The sequence below is a fragment of the Rattus norvegicus genome, chromosome 17, assembly GCF_036323735.1.
Source record: "Rattus norvegicus strain BN/NHsdMcwi chromosome 17, GRCr8, whole genome shotgun sequence".
NCBI lineage: Eukaryota > Metazoa > Chordata > Mammalia > Rodentia > Muridae > Rattus > Rattus norvegicus.
The window spans coordinates 2,765,088-2,785,003 of record NC_086035.1 but is presented as its reverse complement, the minus strand read 5'-3'; the positions used below and the strand labels follow the sequence as shown (position 1 = coordinate 2,785,003).

Sequence of the window (19,916 nt, the reverse complement as noted above, 5' to 3'; positions counted from 1 at the left end):
TATGACATATCTATGAAAGGAAGACAAACACATTGCATTCACATAATTTAACATTTTCTTCTTATAGACAAGTGATATAGGGATTGAGGTTAATGGCCAACATCCTTCTTACAACAAATAATCTGCCCATTTCACTAAATCTACCAATGTCACTATTTTTTTTACAATGTCATTACTAATATCTGAATAAGCTTATTAGAAGCTTTTCAACATGTATTTGTCAACTATTCAACATGTGGAGCTTTTAAAAAATTAACAGAAATTTACTGCCAGTTGTACAGAGTAGTTGTAATAGGGCTGTGTTTCAAATGCTGATATACACTAAGGCACTGTTTAAAAGTCCACTTTATTAAAAAAATTGCATTGAAAACAAATAAGATAAAAGCACATGGAATACCATGGTTTTGTTAGAATGTATTGATCACCAATATACTTAAAGCAGTTCTTATTTACACTGTTGCTTTACTTTCAAACTTTCAAAACACATTAAAATTTCTTCAGAGGCATATTTGTATGAGCTTGCATTTAAGAAGTACCTTCTCTGTCTTCTAGATCTTTGACAGTGTTCCTCAATATTTTGGTCTTCCCAATTAAAGCCTGAAATAGAGTAAGAGAAAAACGATGAATGGAAATTATGAAAAATGTAAGTGACAATGTTCAGTAAATCTTAAAGTCATGCATCCTTTACTCACCAAATTCTCTACCCATCTCAATTGAAATTACACAAGTGCTTCAAAAGAAATAAAGTGTTTTCTCCAATTTTAAAACAGGAAAGGGAATTTATACTCTTACCTATAGCATTGAGGTTCCTGTAGGTCTCCAGCATGACATCTTTGTAGAGCTTCTTCTGGAAGGGATCCAGCAAAGCCCACTCTTCCCGCGTGAAGTTCACATGCACATCCTCATAAGTCACTGTCTTCTTGAATATCCCATACATGGGTACAAAAGAAAGCATGATAGAGACAACATTGGGAATGTATTCTTCATAGACAATGTGTTCATATAATTATGGGGACTATCAGACTTATTTCTTGACTCTGAAGTTCTACTGTAACTACCAATACATACTTGAAGGAAATGTATTAATGAGGTTCAACCCTGTCATGTCACAGCCTGTTCAATAGGATGTACCCTTTCTAGTGAAATGTCACCTACATATGTAAAGAGGACACAAGCTCTGCAAGATCAATAGTGCTTACCACACACCGAAGAAATTATATTAACACTAACCATTACTAACTGTAAAAATCAGTTAAAAGCTGGGTCTATTGTCCTGTGCCTTTAACACTGCAGTCAGGAGACAAAAGCAGAATTATCACATTGAATCGGATGCCAGTGTGGGGTATACAATGAGTTCTAGAACAGCCAAAGGTACATAGTAAGACCCTGTATCCTCTACCAGAATTGACTAACCAAACCAGAAATATAGAAAAACCTCAGGTTTTTCCTTAAATTCCTGAGAGAATTATACATAAAATCCAGTTCTGTAGTCATCTTCCAGAAACGTGAGGTCCACAGGTACAAATTATAACATTAACAAGATATTGCCAACAGGGAATATATGTTTAAACATTTACAATTAGGCAGGAGGGTGGTGATTTATCTCAGTGGTAGAGCACTTGCCTAGCAAGTGCAAGGCCCTGGGTTCGGGTCCTCAGCTCCGGGGGAAAAAAAAGAACTTTACAATTAGGCAGAAGAAAATCTTAGCTATATGAAAATTGATTAGATGTAAACAACACAGTGCAGGATGGAGGGCTCAGCAGTGAAGTACAGGGCATGGATCTCATGCTTTGACTGGGATTCTGCATGTAAATTATGCAGTTCCTTGTCTCTAATTGGATTTTGATCGATCAAGATCCATTGACAGCAGCCAATGGAAAGGGTAGAAAAGGTGAGAAATCCAGGTTCCCAAAGGTGAGGAAAGAGAAGCAGGAGACAGGAAAGAGAGATTTGTCTTGCTTTGGAGAGAGAGCTGAAAACCATGTAAGATGTCCAGAGGAGTGTTCATTGGCCGCAATCCCAGGTTGGAGATTAGAGATGCAATTAGGCTGAGAGTAGTTTTATGGTGGTGAGCAATGAAAAGGTAACTGGGCAACTAAGCTAAGGGCAGATATAGAGCGTCGAGAAAAGAGTAATGGAGAGGACACACTAGCTGTGGGAAGCTTGGATGAGACATAAGTTAGGATAAACAGTGTGTGTGTGTGTGTGTGTGTGTGTGTGTGTGTTCTATTGTGTGACACTGTTCCCCGATACAAGGGAACCAGGGCAGGAACTGGAAGTGTACCTGTCAGGAACTTAAGGCCGGGTAGTGAAAAGGTTACATGCTTCAGGAAGAGCTCTTGCAGGTCCTACAAATAAGTGAGGTGAATTGCTTGTATTTACAGCAGGATCACAGCCATCCATTATTCTACTTGCAGCAGGTGTCAGACCATTGTCTGGCTACTCTGAGGACTAGACACACCTGAGGGATATATTCATGCATATAGCCAAAAGACTCATAGTCTTTCTAACATAAAGTCACAACAAACATGACAGGTAGAAAGAAGGTCAGTGAATGCCCTGCAATGACTGAGAAGACTCAGAAGTATTAACATCATGAGTACATGGTACCCTAGGAAATAGAATGATAATGACTAAGAAATTTCAAAAATCAAAATGTGGGGTAAGTTCAGCACAAAAGCATATGCTTGACATATAAATACACAATCATTCCAGGCCAATTTATATCAATAAAAGAGAAATGCCAGGCATGTTGGCCCACATTTGATTCCAGCACCAGAACCCAGAATCAATTTGATCCCTACATTCAAGGCCTTGCTAGCATATAGGCCTACTTTGAGGATACCCATGGCCACAAAGAGAAACAAAACAAAAGCAAATTTGAAAAATATGAAAACATTAGTTAAGCAAAATAGCTTAGCATTGCTTCTTCTGTATCTCATATGATTTAAGGACAGAGTCTATTAAAAGGAAGGCACGACAGGAAGGAAGGACACGAGGAGTAAGCTGAAGGATGAATTTCAAGGAAAACAGAATAACAGAAATAAATGGATATTGATTAAGTCTATAGACACTCAAATCCTATCCCAATAAGGAATTGCCTCTTGTAGGAGTCCTTCTCCACATATTCTCACCAACAAGTCCACCAATAAGAGACAAATGTTTAAAGTCAATATACTATCTGGATGCTCTTCCATCCACCTAACTACGCTAGACCATGCTCTCTATAGGCTCATGGTCATTCCATAACAAAAATGCATTTAATCTAACATCAAGGACCCTTAAAGTCTGTTACAGCATGTACAGTGTTCAAATGTCCAAAGTCTCCTGTCACCCTCAAGACAATCTTTAGACTGTCACATACTCTAAAGTCTGAAAGCAAGTTATATCTTTATCACATAAAATGGCAAATCCCATGGGGTAGAGAGCTGAATTCCCAGAAGTGTGGACAATCCTGAGACCTCAGGGGAGACCGCCACTTCTGCCCACTTCTGTTCACATTCCTCAACCAAAAGGAACCTGCATAGTGTCCCCTGGATACAGGAATACAGGAGTGGTCACTGGCAGGAACCTGCTGATTCCTGAACTGAAGTGGAACTGAACTGAACCAGTACCAGAGCTCCCTCCACCCACATCTTGTGGGTGGGACAGTTGGACCCTCAGAAGTGTGGACAATCCCGAGAACTCACAGGAGACAACTACTTACTGCACACCTATCTGACCAAAGATTAAACCTCCTAGTGACATCTGTGCCCCCTGGGCACAGGGACCTAGGAGCAGTCAGGGACAGGACCCTTCGAGTTTCTGCCTGTGCTGAGAGCTGAAAGGCAGTCACAAGGAGTCACACCTGAGAGCAGAGGTGAGATCAACTTTTCTGCTCCAATCAACCCGTCTGGTGGTCTCAGGACACACAAGGCAGAAGACTTCTGGGACAGGACACTTCTGGTTTCTGGCTGTGCCCAGAACTGAACTGAATGAATCCCACAGGTCCCAGCACCCAAATCCCATAGGGGAGAGAGCTAAATTCCCAGAAATGAGGAAAAATCTGAGACCTTAGGACAGGCCGCCACTTCTGTCCACTTTTCATCACATTCCTGGCCCAAGGGGAACTTGCATAGTAGCCTCTGGATATAGGAATAGAGCTGCTGTCAGTGGCAGGAACCTGCTAGTAGGCTCTGCTGGAGCCTGGAACTGAACTGAACTGGTCCCACAGTTCCCTCTACCCAAAACCTGTAGGGGAGAAAACTGGACCCTCAGAAGTGCAAACAATCCTTAGAACTCAGGGGAACCAACTACTTTCCAACCACATTCTTCACACAAGAGGAAATTGCTTAGAGCCATCTGTGCCCTTTGGGCACAGGGACCTAGAAGCAGTCAGGGGCAGGAACCTTCTGGTTTCTGCTTGTGCCAAAAGCTGAAAGCCAGTCACCAGGATAGCCTACACACCATGAGCAGAGGTAAGACCAACACTTCTGTGCCAGCAACCCGCCTAGAGGCTTCAGGTCAAACAAACCCAGGAGTAGGTCTCTGTTCCCAGATTCAGCTGAAAGAAAACAGGCCTGCAGGAGGGTCAAGCCACTGTCAGAGACAGCAACACAAGCTAACACCAGAGACAACCAGCACAGAATCCTAAACAACAGGAACCAAGACTATTTGGCATCATCAGAGCCCAGTTCTCTGAGCAAAACAAACTCTGTATTTCCAAACACACTGGAAAAGCAAGATTTGGATTTAAAATCACATTTTACGATGATGATGGAGAACATAAATAACTCCCTTAAAGAAATACGGGGGGCTCGAGAGATGGCTCAGCGGTTAAGAGCACCGACTGCTCTTCCAGAGGTCCTGAGTTCAATTCCCAGCAACCACATTGTGGTTCACAACCATCTGTAATGAAATCTGATGCCCTCTTCTGGTGTGTCTGAAGACAGCTACAGTGTACTTATATAATAATGAATAAAAATGAAAAATGAATAAATCTTTAAAAAAAAAAAAAAAGAAAGAAACACAGGCCAGAACAAGTAAACAAGTAGAAGCCCTTAAAGAGGAAACACAAAAATCCCTTCAAGAATTACAGGAAAATACAATCATGCAGGTAAAGGAATTGAATCAAACCCTGCATGATTTAAAAATGGAAATAGAAACATAGAAAGCACAAAGCGAGATAACCCTGGAGATAGAAAACCTAGGAAAGAGTTCAGGAGTCATAGGTGCAAGTGTCACCAACGGAATACAATAGATAGAAGAGAGAATCTCAGGGACAGAAGGTACCATAGAAAACACTGACACAACCATCAAATATAATGTAAAATGCAAAAATCTCCTAGTCCAAAACACCCAGGAAATCTAGGACAGAATGAGAAGATTAAACCTAAGGACAGCAGGTATAGAAGAAAGTGAAGACTCCTAACTTAAAGGGCCAGTAAATATCTTCAACACAATTATAGAAGAAAACGTCCCTAATGTAAAGAAAGAGATGCTCATAAATATACAAGAAGACTACAAAACTCCAAATAGGATGGACCAGAAAAGAAATTGCTCCTGTCACATTATACTTAAAAGGCCAAATGCACACAACAAAGAAAGAATATTAAAAGCAGTAAGGAAAAAAGGTCAAGTCACATATAAAGGCAGACCTATAAGGATTACACCAGACTTCTCACCAGAGACTATGAAAGCCAGAAGATCCTGGGCAGATGTAATACAAACACTAGGAGAACACAAATGCTAGCAGATGCTACTGTATCCAGCAAAACTCTCAATTAATATAGATGGAGAAACCAAGATATTCTATTACAAAATGAAATTTACACAATTTCTTTCTAAAAAGCCAGCCCTACAAAGGACAATATGTGGAAAACTCCAACACAAGGAAGATAACTAAATCCTAGAAAAATCTCATGCAATGAACCCAAAAGCAGAGAACCAAACAAACATAATTCCACCTCTAACAACAAAACTAACAGGAAACATAAATCACTATTCCTTAATATAGTTTAACATCAATGGACTGGACTCCCCGATAAAAAGATGTAGACTAACAGACTGGATATGTAAAGAGGACCCAGCATTTTGCTGCATACAGGAAACACAATTCAGAGACAAAGACAGACACTACTTCAGAGTAAAAGGCTGGAAAACAACTTTCCAAGCAATTGATTCGAAAAAACAAGCTGGACTACCATTGTAATATCGAGTAAAATCAACTTGCAACCAAAAGTTATCAAAGAAAATAAGGAAGAAAACTTCATACTCATCAAAGGAAAAATCCACCAAGACAAACTCTCAATCCTAAATATCTATGCTCCAAATGCAATGGCACCTACATTCATATTAAAAAACAAAAAACAAAAAAAAAAAACTTACTGAAGCTCAAAGCATACATTGCACCTCACACAATAATAATAGTAGGAGAACCCCACTCTCATCAATAAATAGATCATGGAAATAAAGTTAAACAGAGACATAGAGGAAGTAACAGAAGTTATGAACCAAATGGACTGAAGAAATATTTATAGAACATTTCATCCTAAAACCTTCATCTCAGCACCTCCTGGTACCTTCTCCAAAATTGACCATATAATCAGTCACAAAACAGACTTCAACAGATATAAAAAGATTAAAATAATCCCATGCATCCAATCAGATCACCATAGACTAAGACTGGTCTTCAATAACAACAAAAATGACAGAAAGCCCACATATACATGGAAGTTGAACAAAGCTCTACTCAATGATAACAAGGAAGAAACAAAGAAAGAAAGAAATTAAAGACCTTTTAGAAATTAATGAAAAAGAAGGCACAATATATTCAAACTTATGGGACACTATGAAAGCAGTTCTAAGAGGAAAACTCATAGCTCTGAGTGCCTCCAAAAAGGAATAGGAGAGAGCATACATCAATCAGCAGCTTAACAGCACACAGAAAAGTTCTAGAACAAACGAAAGCAAATACATCCAAGAGGAGTAGAAGGCAGAAAATGATCAAACTCAGGGCTGAAATCAACCAAGTAGAAACAAAAAGGACCATACAAAGAATCCCCAGAATCAGGAACTGCTTCTTTGAGAAAATCAACAAGATAGATTATCACTTAGCCAGACTAACCAGAGGGCACAGACAGTATATCCAAATTCACAACATCAGAAATGAAAAGGGAGATATAACAACAGAATCTGAGGAAATTAAAATAATCATCAGATCCCATTACAAAAGCCTATATTCAATAAAACTGGAAAATCTGGGGGAAATGGACAATTTTCTAGACAAGTACCAGATACCAAAGTTAAATCATCATCAGCTAAACCATCTAAACAATCCTATCCCTCCTAAAGAAACAGCAGCAGGTATTAAAAGTCTCCCAACCAAAAAGAGCCCAGGACCACATGGGTTTTTTGCAGAATTCTCTCAGACCTTCATAGAAGATATCATACCAGTACTGTCCAAACTATTCCACAAAATACAAACAGACACAAACCACACAAAAACCCAACAAAGAAAGAGAACTTCAGACAAATTTCCTTTGTGAATATTGACACAAAATAATTCAATAAAATTCTTGCAAACCTAATCCAAGAACACATCAAAATGATCATCCATCATGATAAAGTAGGCTTCATCCCAGGGATGCAGGGATGTTTCAACATACAGAAAACCATCAACGTAATCCACTATATAAACAAACTCAAAGAAAAAAACTACATGATCATTTCATTAGATGCTCAGAAAGCATTTGTGAAAATTCAACACCCCTTTACAATAAAAGTCCTGTAAATACCTGGAATTTAAGGCCCATACATAAACATAGTAAAAGCAATACACAGGAAACCAGTAGCCAACAGTAAACTAAATGGAGAGAAACTTGAAGCAATCCCACTAAAATCGGGAACTAGACAAGGCTGCCCAATCTCTCCCTACCTCTTCAATATACTACTCGAAGTCCTAGCCAGAGCAATCGGACAACAAAAGGTGGTCAAAGGAATGCAAATTGGAAAGGAAGAGGTCAAAATATCAGTATGTGCAGATGATATGATAATATACTGTAGTGACCCCAAAAGTTTCACCAGAGAACTAGTAAGCCTGATATACAACTTCAGCAAAGTGGCGTGGTATAAAAGTAACTCAAACAAATCAGTAGCCTTCCTCTACTCAAAGGATAAACAGGCTGAGAAAGAAATTAGAGAAAAGGCATTCCTTCACAATAGTCCCAAATAACATAAAATACCTTGGTGTGACTCTATCCAAGCAAGTGAAAGTCTCTTCAAGTCTCTGAAGAAAGAAATTGTGGAAAATCTCAAAAGATGGAAAGATCTCCTATGTTCATGGATTGGAAAGATTAATAGGTTAAAAATGGCCATCTTCCTAAAAGCAATCTACAGACGGAATGCAATCCCCATCAAAATTCCAACTCAATTCTTTATAGAGTTAGAAAGAGCAATTTGCAAATTCATTTGGAATAACAAAAAACCGAGGAAAGTGAAAACTATCCTTAACAATAAGAGAACTTCTGTGGGAATCATCATCTCTGACCTCAAACAGTATTACAGAAAAATAGTGATAAAAACTGTATAGAATTGGTACAGAGACAGGTAGGTAGATCAGTAGAACAGAATTGAAGACACAGAAATGAACCCACAGACCTATGGTCACTCGATCTTTGGATAAAAAGCTAAAAACATTCAATAGAAAAAAGATACCATTTCTAACAATTTGTGCCAGTTCAGCTGGAGGTCAGCATGTACAGGAATGCAAATGGAACCATTCTTTTTTTTTTTTCCCCCGGAGCTGGGGACTGAACCCAGGGCCTTGTGCTTGCTAGGCAAGCGCTCTACCACTGAGCTAAATCCCCAACCAAATGGAACCATTCTTATCACCCTGTCCATAGCTTAAGTTCAAGTGGATCAAGGACCGCCACATGAAGCCAGATATAGTAATAGGTAAAAGGTGAGGAAGAGTCTCGATCACATGGGCACTGGGGAAATTTTCCTAAACAAAACACCAATGGCTTAAGCTCCAAGTTCAAGAATCAACAAATAGGGCTCATAAAATTGTAGAGCTTATGTAAGGCAGAGGACACTGTCAATAGTACAAAACAGCAACGAAGAGATTGGGAAAAGATCTTTGCCAATCCTACATCTGATAGAAGGCTAAAATCCAAAATATACAGAGCATTCAAGAAATTAGACCCCAGGGAGTCAAATAACCCTATTAAAGATGGAGTACAGAGCTGAATAAAGAATACTCAGCTTAGTGACATTGGAATCCTTACTCATAATGGAAAACAAAATCAAAACAACCCTAAGATTCCACTTCACACCACTCAGAATGGCTAAGATCAAAACCTAATGGCTAAGACCACAAATGCTGGCGAGGATGTGGAGAAACAGGAACAGTCCTCCATTGTTGGTGGGATTGCAAACTGGTACAACCACGCTCGAAATCAATCTGAAAGGTCCTCAGAAAATTGGTCATTCCACTACATGAGGACCCAGTATACCTCTCCTGGGCATGTTCAGTAGAGATACTACAACATACAAAAAAGACATACTGTACTATGTTGATAGCAGTCTTATTTATAATAGCAAATGCTGGAATGAAATCAGATGCCCTTCAACAGAGGAATGGATACAGAAACTGTGGTATATCTACACCATGGAGTACCACTCAGCTATCAAAATATTGACTTCATGAAAATTGTAGGCAAATAGATTGAACTAGGAAATATCATCCTGAGTGAAGTAACCCAATCACAGAAAAATACACATGGTATGCACTCACTGATAAGTGGATATTAGCCTAAAAGCTCAAATTACCCAAGATGCAATCCACAGACCACATGATGTTCAAGGAGGACAAGCAAAGTGTGGATGCTTAACTCCTTCTTAAAAGGAGGGTATATGGAAGAAAAGCTTGAAGAAGAGACAGAAGGAACAGCCATTCAGAGCCATATATATCCAACAAAACTAAGATTAATGAAGCTAAGAACTGCATGCTGACAGGAGCCAAATATACCTGTCTCCTCAGAGGCACAGAAAGAGCATGTCCAATACAGAGGCAAATGCAGGCAGCAAACCACAGAACTGAAATGGGATCCCTGTTGGAGGAATTAGAGAAAAAACTGAAAATGCTGAAGGGGCTTTCCACCTCATAAAAACAACAGAGCTCCCAGGAACTGAACCACTACCAAAGACTATACATGAACTAACCCATGGCTCCAGCTTGATAATGTACCAGAGGATGGCCTTGCTGGGCAACAATAGCAGGAAAATCCCTTGGTCCTACCAAGGGTGAACCCCCCCAGTATAAGGGAAATTCAGGAGGGTGGGAAGGGAGGGTGGTTGGGGTGGGGAACACCCTTATAATGAAGGAGAGGGGGATAGCATAGGGGGCTTACGTCCGGGAATCTGGGAAAGGGAATAACATTTGAAATGTAAACAAAAAAGTATCCAATAAAAGAAAAAAATGGCACAGAATATCACTTCCCATTGCAATAAACAGGGATGGGTACATCAGTAGATGGAGCAAGAAACCTGCAGGTCAAAGGCAAGTCCTATGGCTCTGTCTCAGACATATGTGGCTTACATTTTAAGGGGCAACTTGTAACATAGCTGTTGTTTTAGTTACTTCTACATTGTGTATGCAGCTCTCCATAGCAGATGTCTCATGTTTTGTATCTCAACGTCATGTGGTCAGGAAATACAACTGAAGCTTCATCCTCATGACCTCAAGTAATGAACTCAACAGGCTCATCTATGGGGCTCTGACTCTGCAGAACACAGATGGCTGGAAGAGTGCTGAATTGGAACCACAGAGCAAGCATCCATGACCTTTGCATCCTTGTTTCCAACCCACAAGAAATAAGTGGTCTTGTTGAGTCTGGCTTCTAAACTGGGCTGGACCCCATCACAGATGAATAACAGTTGTAGAATCTTTTACTGGGACTAAGAATCACTTTGCCTACTCCTTCCATTAATTGGAGGGTTAGTAGGAAAGCGTGTTACTCTCATGGCATCTTCTAAGATTTCAAGTCCATAGAAAGGATCTTCTGCTTAAAGGTGATAATCTCCTTGCATTTCAATTTATGCTTTCCTTTCAGCACTTGATGGTCATTTGAAACTAATTTTGTTCTGGATAAGCCACAAATTTGATTTCACTCCTACAGAACTTGTCGAGTTATTTCATTTGGAACTTCTACAAACTGGAACTCAATATTCCCTACAGGTCTGTGTACCACACAGTATAAGCTTCAGTGTGTGCACTGCATAGAGAGAATGGCAGCAACACAGCAATGGCTAGAAATCCAGATTCTCCCCTCCTCAAGGAATGCCCTCTCACTGAGGAAAGAAAGCCCAGTGCATCTCCCCAGACCCACACATATACCAACAAAACAGTGTGGATCACAGCTCATCCTAGACTAACACATTAGACTCTGATAGATCCACCAGTGTACTCTTCCACGTCTGGGGTCTGGGGTCTGGAGTCCTCACACTCATCACGGTGGGACTGTGATCTCCCTCAGATTTCCTAATGGATGTGTCTAAGGGGAATCCTAGAACACACTGCTTGCTGTCTCCCACTGGTGTGTCTGACTGCTCAGCCTCCTCATATCCCTCATTAGCTTGAACCACACAGCTAAGTCTTAGGAACCTAGCATCTCCCCTACTGGAGCTATGCTGGTCAAGCAACTGAGAGAAAACAGGTCTCCTGTAATCCACACTTCCACACGAAGTTGTCAGTGAAGTCAATTCATACACAGGATCCTCTTTGTTTGTAGTTACCCCCCCCCCCACGCCAAGGACAGAGACCTCAGAGAACACTAATGAAAGGTCCTTTCTCCTTCCTACTGTCCACTCTTGGAACATCTTGGAAGGTGTTGTAAGACTGTCTTTCAGGAGTGGGTCCCAGAGTCTCACCCACCAATCTTGTGTGTTTACATTAAAAGGTATGAATTAACACTCGTTAGGAAATTACAAAATCACACACCCTAAGTCAGGCAGGACTTTATTCATAAAGGTGAGCCTTGCAGATGAAGGCTTTAAACTTCAATTAGTCTGTGATCTAGCTGTTGCCTACCCTGTTTCACTCTGCACTGTACACAGGACACTGGTCCTCCTGCACTGTTCTGAGGACAGAAGTCCTGCTCCACATACAAATCCTTTCCCTGTTACTGCAATGCACAGTACAGTACATGACTCAAATAGGTAATTTTAAAACTCGGTTGTGGTACTGCCCTTTACCTTAAGAATTTAGAAACTTAAATCAAGAGGAAGGAAGGCCATTGCTCTGGGGACCAATACACATGCTGTAGGCCACCTGCTTCACTTCCATTTTCCTTCCCCATCTTCCCTCATGTCTCTCCTCCCTAAAGCTTTTCAGCTCCACCTTCCCCTCCCCAGCCCAATAACCTGCTGTAGCCTATATTTTACATGTTAAAATGGGGACAAGTATCCAACGAAGTCACCTGAATATGTGAATACTCCTCATGCTAGGCAGCCCCTCTGGGAAAAGTGGAATTAACATCAAACTACAAACAGCACCAGAGCAATCCACAGTGCCTCTATTTCCTAAGCACTGGAAGATCCTACATCATAGATTCTCCTGTTCCCTTAACAGATTACATTCCAGTACTACCCAGCCTTTGAGGTGTGGTTAATAACACCCACAAAATTCACTCCAAATTGATTTTAAATGGCAAGGGACAAGTTCTGGAGGACACTGAGAAGCTAGGTCTCCGCATTTGGCATCCTGCCCATGATGTTTCTGACAGAAACCCCTTGCTCCAAAGGCTTTGCACAGATGCAGCTCCCAAACGGAACACATGAGAACACCTAATGACTAGGACCACACGGAATCTACAAGATGGCTGCTAGTTCCCACCAAGCCCATGCATGGGAGGACCACCTCCCTGCCTCCCCCTTCTCAGTCCACTGCTAATTCAGGTTAGGGGCAGTGGTCACATGCTCACCATGATTGGACTTGGTAGTTCAGGGTTGGCACTGCGGTAAGGCATTCAGCAGCAGAGTTCAAAGAATGTCCCACCAACCATTCAAGCCTGCTCCGTAATAGAGTAGAACTTGCAGCAGGAAAAAAAGAACCCGGAACAACACTCCTTTTCTCCTGATTGGAGGGTCGTTAAAAACGCCCTGAATGGCCAGTGAATCTTGACTGATATGAGCACCTCTATTAGGATTAGAGTGCAGTAAAGGCACAGAGTAGCAAGTTTTCTGGCCCATCATTGTACTCTAGGAGATGACCCTTTTTGGATTTGCAAGATTTGTGTTTCAGTATCCCATTTGTCTGTCCTCCAATAGCCGACCTTTCTGTCTTCCAGCACTAAGCAGAAATTTATTCCCCTCCTTCTTCTACTCCTTGTCCTCATCTTCCTCTTCCTAGTGCTGCTCCTCCTCTTCCTGGTGTATTTCTTCTCCTCCTCTTCCTCATCTTCTTTTTCTCCTACTCCTTGTCATTTTTGTTCCTCTTCTTGTTCTTTTTCCCCTTCCTCTTCTTTTCTGCCACCCTCTTTCTGCCCCTCCTCCTCCACTCATGCTAAACCCCCTTGAATCAAGATGGATAGCTTCTAAAGTCCAATTTTCACTACATGACCCCTTGGCAGAATGGTTCCAAGGATATTAATAATTAAAGAGAGCTTTTAGGACACAAAATATGATGTTTGTTTCTGTTATTTCACATTTGCATAAGGAAAATTGTAGCTAATATTCATCTGCTATACAATGTAAGGGTCTGAAAATTGTTGAAGACCCCAGACTCTGATACTATACAAAGAGGGTTATTGTGCAGAAACAATCATCATTCAGGGGTCAATCATAATTTGAAATAGCAACCCCAGACAAATGACGCTCTGGAGCCACAGGTTGTCATTGGTTTGCATGCCTTCCTCATGAACTTCTAACCATATAATGAAATAGGGCTGCCCAGTGCAGATAACCTATCCTGAGAAAGAATATTTCCCATCTTTTGTGGTTATCCCCTGGCTGGTCTCTGGGGGTATGGTTTTATGAATTTGTTCTAGATTTTATGGTCTGTTCCTAGAGCTGGTGTCTCAGGACTTTCTCTATATTAATTAGGCTCTACTTCTTAAGCTGGTGCTTTATGGCTGTTTTTTAAATTAGGCCTGGTCTTACAAATGGATACAAAAGAGTTGCCTCAGTGGAGATAAATGGGGTTTATCTTTCTCTTCAAAATGATTCTCCAGAAATGGCATTTATCTTGCCGTTTCAATATGAGACTCTAGACAACCCTGGGAGAAAAGCAGGAAGTGGATGCCAATCACAGTGGAGCACTATTGGTAGCCAGCACATATTCCTTAGTGGGAGGTGAAAACACATATCTGCATTAGCAGAGGTTTTCCAGATGAACAGAACCCAAAGCATGGCTCTCTCTATGTATGGATGAAGTGGATATAGAGAAATGTCTCATGGAATGTTGTCCACGAGTAAGACAATGACTCTAACAATGGCAAGTTGAAGAATACAGTCGTGTCTATATGTCTCAGCTGGTCTTCAGCATATTACAGAATTCCTAACACGGAACCTCTAATGCTAGAAAAATAGTGATCTCTCTTGCCAGAGTATGGTGGAAGAAAAAGAAAAAGAGTTCCCATCTTCATCATCCTTACATATGTAAGCTTCCACCAGAAGATATGGCCTAGATAAAGATTTTTCTTATCAACTCATGAGCTTCAAAAAAAGGGGGATGGGTTCCCATAGTAAATATTCCAATAAGAAAAATCCCTCAGAGTGCACACCTGTTTCAGTTTAAGGAACTGACTGCAGTCATTTGACCTGAAGTGCATTTATCCTCATCCTGAATGCTCTGTGTCTCAAGGAATCTTCTGTAGAAAATTCCTTTTCTTTTTTTTTTTTCTTTTCCCTTCTTTTACTTGATATTCACTTTATTTACACTTCATATGTTATCACCTTTCCTGTTTTCCCCTTCAGAAACACCCTATCACATAGCCCCTCCCCTGCTTCTCTGAGGGTGCTCTGAAAAACCCACCCACTCTCACCTGCCTTCCTGGTATTACCCTACACTGAATCATCAAGCCTTCGCAGGCCCAAGTGCCACTCCTCCCACTGATGTCCAACAAGGCCATTCTCTGCTACATATGTAGCTGAAGCAAAGGGTCACTCCATGTGTACTCTTTTGTTGGTTGTTTAGTCCCTGGGAGCTCTGGGGGGGTCTGCTCCATTGATATTGTTGTTCTTCCTGTGGGGATGCAAACCCCTTCAGCTCCTCCAAATCTTTCTTTAACTCCTCCATTGCGGACCCCGGACCCAGTCCAGTAGTTGGCTGTGAGCCTCCAACTCTATATTTGTCAAGCTATGGCCGAGCCTCTCAGGAGAAAGCTGTATCAGGCTCCTGTCGGCAGGCACTTCATGGCATCTGCAATAGTGTCTGAGTCTGGTGACTGTATATGGGATGGATCCCCAGGTGGGTCAGTCTCTGGATGGCCTTTCCTTCAGTCTCTGCTCCACACTTTGTCTCCTTATTTCCTTCCGTGTGTATTTTGTTCCTCCTTCTAAGAAAGACTGAAGCATCCACACTTTGGTCTTCCTCCTTCTTGAGCTTCAGATAGTCAGTGAATTGTATTCTGGGTATTCTGAGCTTTTGGGCTAATATCCACTTATCAGTTGTGCATACCATGTGTGTTCCTTTGTGGTTTGGTTACCTCACTCAGGATGATATTTTCTACTTCCATCCATTTGCCTAAGTATTTCACGAAGTCATTGTTTTAATAACTGAGTTATACTCAATTGTGTAAATGTACCACATTTTCTGCATCCATTCCTCTGTTGAAGACATCTGGGTTCTTTTCAACTTCTGACTTTGCCTCAAGACATCCAGAAAAGACCACAAGATCCCACCCAAGCAATCTGCCTTCAAATAGGGAGGAACTTTCCATTCTTTAGCATTTTATCCCTCAGCACATCAGCACAGATGCCTTTGCCACAGCTCCCGTCCACCGGGCTATATACCAAGGTAGAAAAAGAAGCTCAAAGAATAAAAAATAGCCAAAAATCAGAAGTTTAAAAATAGAATCTCACCCCTAAGAAGTGCTAAATACCTCAAATTCCAGACCCTGCCCTCTACCTGTAAGTAAGTAAAGGATCCCATTTCTTGAGCCTGTTCTCCCAGGATCCAGATAAAAGGGTTTAAGATAAGTCCCTTAGATAGGTGATCCCAACCTAGTAAAGATAAGAGGAAGCTTCTTCCAGGAACTAGCTGACCATTAAGTTAGATTAAAATCTTAAAAGAACAAACAACCTTGAGAAGCCGGAAGCTTCTCCTAGGAACTAAAGGGAACAAAAATTTAAGCAATTTTGACAGGAAGCTTCTTGTGATTTTCCAATGACACTACCCCTGCCCCCTTGGGTTGTGGTTTCTCCGTTTAAATATCCTTTCTCCCAGCATCTCAGGGTTGAACTCCACTGCCCCTGCATGGGATATGAGTCTCGACCCCAGTGCACTGGTTCCTATCAATAAACCTCATGTTTATTACAGCAAGGACAGTCTCACGTGACTTCTTGGGGGGTCGCATCATCCCAAGACTTGAGTGAGGGTCTCCCTGCTCTGGGGGTCTTTCAAAGCCAAAATCTTGGGTCTCTTGGATGTCATGATGAAGGTAACAACTATGAGCATTCATTACCCAAGACATCAGATGGAAAGAGACTCAATGGCACTGGACAATAACCAGGCAGATCAGGTGGCTCCAGAAATGGTTATGCAAGGGACTATCCCAGTTTTGGGCCAGCAAGAGACACCTGCTGGGAACCGGGATTAGACTAAAGGATGGGCTCATTTAGAATATACAGCAGAAGAAAGGGCCCAAATTGCTTAGAAGAGGAAGGGCAGTGGCACACTCAAGGGTAAAGTTATACTACCCAGCGAATAAACAAAAGACTCACTTTCCCAAATGCACAAATGGACTCATTTAGGCCTCACCTGCATAAAGACAACAATTCAGAGACACCCTAAGGTTGATTCTGAACAATTTAAGGATAGAGTGGTGACTACTTGTTTTAGCCACTTGGAAGTTAGGAGATTTACATAGCAAATATATTTCACCAATCATTTCTTAACTACACCAATACTCTGAAAGAGCGGGCCATTCTTCAGGGACAGAATCCTAAGTGGAAGGCTTCAGAGGATGCAAAAGATAGAAAAAGTAAGAGATAGAAAGTATGAAAGCTGGGGTGGGGTAGCAAGGAGCTAAGGCTTCTGCTAAGGAACCTTCTTCAGAACAATAGCAGCATTTATACTACCTACAAGGAAAATGGAAAGAAATGGGAGACTTCCATGAAGTCAGCAGAATCAACCATACAATGGACAAATTAAGGAGTGATCTGTCTGATCTAACAATGTTGCTCACTGAGTAAAGGGCCATCTCATTAACATTAAAGACCATGCCTCCACTACTTTGGAACTCATGTCTTCAGCCCCAAGTGGTAGAAATTTTTGGAATCTCAGCATCAGAGACAACCCCTCTCCAAAGGACGTGGCCCCAGACCATTAACAGATCTCAAAAGCATATGCCTGGTTTTAGAGAAGAAGCTCTGCTTTTTTAATATATACCTCAAGGCCTTTGGGAAAGGCCCCAGGCCCTAGGCCCCAGGCCCTTACAGGTTCTAAGATGTGGCTGAGTTTGAGAAGGAGCAATGTAATTCTCTATCCATGAAGTCCTCATGGAAAGCCTTGCTCAGTCAGGCCAGTCCTCACCACAACAGTGTTTTTCCTTTTCAAATGGTGTCACCTGATGTCCTGCCCACCTGACGGAACTATGCTTTTCTCAAGAAGAAAAGCGGTCCTTTATGGCACACCAGGCCTTAGTGGTGGTTGTGACCCTGCAATGGTCCATGAAGCTGCTTGTTAAAGGGCTGCTCTGTGATCTGGGGATGGGCCTACTGGCTGTTGGTTAATCATGGCTGTCTCCTGTTTTACCTTCTGAAGCCATATTTTCTGACAATCCGGGTGAACAACCATGTGCATCCTAGCATCCTAATCTGTAAGATGCTTGGTTACCATGCTACGTACCTGAGGGAGGCAGTCTCTCCCTGAGGTAAACTCTACTCAGTGTGATTCACTATTTCCCAGGCATTGGAAAATCCTTTACATCAAAGATTCTGTACTCTTTTCATCACAGCTTAATATAAATGTCTACTCCAGGAACTTTGAAAGTGGTAAAGTCACAGTCCAGAAAGGGACATAATAAAAGGAAGTTGATAATTTCCCTTCTTTGACAATACTTAATATTACAAATGAACACTAAGGTAATCAATTTTAGATGATTGATGAGCGTCTGACTGGCCCATTTTTGGGTCTACACACCAGGCTATCAAGAATCTGAATAAAACATTGAACTTAGCATGAAACCGATACTGTAGTTACACTAGTCCTACGAAATAGAAGATCTGCATAATGCAATGTGGCCCATCGACTCAGAGGAGAAAAGGAGAGGCAGCTGGGGGAAGAATTATGGGAGGGTGTAACTGGGAGGAGGGCAGTGTGCAGAATGTAAACTGAATACATAAAAGAAATAAATCAGTTTATTAAAATGCAGGGAATGGCTTTTATACTCAAGCTCAAGGCCTAAGTACATAGCATGTGCTTACAGAAGTAGAATCTCTTTTCAGTTAGTAACTTAGTTCACTATCACCCAGTTAACAGAACATACCAGGAACACTGGAAACCATGTATGATGTGGAAATCACAAGAATGTACATGAAGAACAAGTCAAAAAAAAAAAGGTAACATTTACCTTGGAATCAAATTTTACCATTAAGATTAATTAGTAAAGGAAAGAAAAACCGAAATATGCTAGCCTATCACAAATAAAGTTCTGATTATTTCCTTTGTTTGAGACAGGGTCTGATTTAGAACCCCAGCTGACTTTGATTTGATGAGCACACTATAATGTATAACACATATTAAAAGTATAGTAGATAGCAGTCTGTGTTTAAGCAAGCGCCTTTCAACAAATATTCCTAGCATCGGAATCTTCTACAGAAGAGAGAGCTGAGAAGTCACCTGACGTTGGTCTCATTATTAGTAAAGGAGAATGTTCTTAACAGGATTATTCCTCACGGCAGCCTAAACTTGTCAATCTTGGGATCACTCCAACCCTTAAAGGATTTGCACTGATGCTAACTGCTCTACAGCTAATGTAGAAGAAAGTCCTCCCTGGTTTGTGTAGTTGGAAGGGGAAATTTACTGTGTTCCAATCATCCACACAACCATACTGTATGGTTAATTTTCACTGATATCATAAAATAGGTCATGGCCAAGAGGAATCAGTATTGAAAGCATTGAATTGGACTTGCACTTCTAAAGGATTAGAGTCCATGACAGCAATGGAGGCACATGGCGACAAGAAGACCAAAGAGCTCACTGGTTGAATCTCAGGCAGGATGGAGTCAGCAACTCAGATTTTAAAAAAACTATAAATTAAAATATCAAACAATTGGCACTGGTAAGATGGTTCGGTGGTTAAGAGCACTGACTGCTTTTCCAGGTAGACTGAATTCAATTCCCAGCTACCACAGGGTGGCTCACTACCATCTGTATTGGGATCTGATGCCCTCTACTGGTTTATCTGAAGACAGCTACAGTGTATGCATACACATAAAATAAATAATTCTTTTAAAAAATGTATTTTTAGAAACATTCCAACAATTTATGATGGGGAAGCTGATCCCAGGGTATGTGCCATCTTATAGAACACAGAGTTATCAATGGGATAATAAAGAAATAGAAAACACACAGACACAGTAAGACACAAAGATACAATAATCAAGACTGTGTGCAGTCTTGCTGATATAATGAGGGAACGGAGAGAAAAAGCCATGAACAAAAGCACAAAATATAGTCAGGCTTTCATCAAACACTTAAGGAGACTCTGCCA

At 41.1% G+C, this 19,916-nt stretch overlaps 1 protein-coding gene across 2 annotated transcripts in view; it reads right to left on the bottom strand.

The window, feature by feature from the left end:
* The window catches only part of Znf431l2 (zinc finger protein 431 like 2), a 39,580-nt gene that overhangs the window by 10,905 nt on the left and 8,759 nt on the right, over window positions 1–19,916 (bottom strand). The window contains exons 2-3 of one of the 2 annotated variants that reach the window (XM_039096287.2): window positions 793–919; window positions 537–597 (exon numbers count right to left, since the gene is read on the bottom strand). In XM_039096287.2, coding sequence (XP_038952215.1) covers window positions 537–597; window positions 793–919 — 188 coding nt within the window. The remainder of the gene's footprint in view (window positions 1–536; window positions 598–792; window positions 920–19,916) is intronic. The other variant, XM_039096289.2, reaches the window with a different exon arrangement.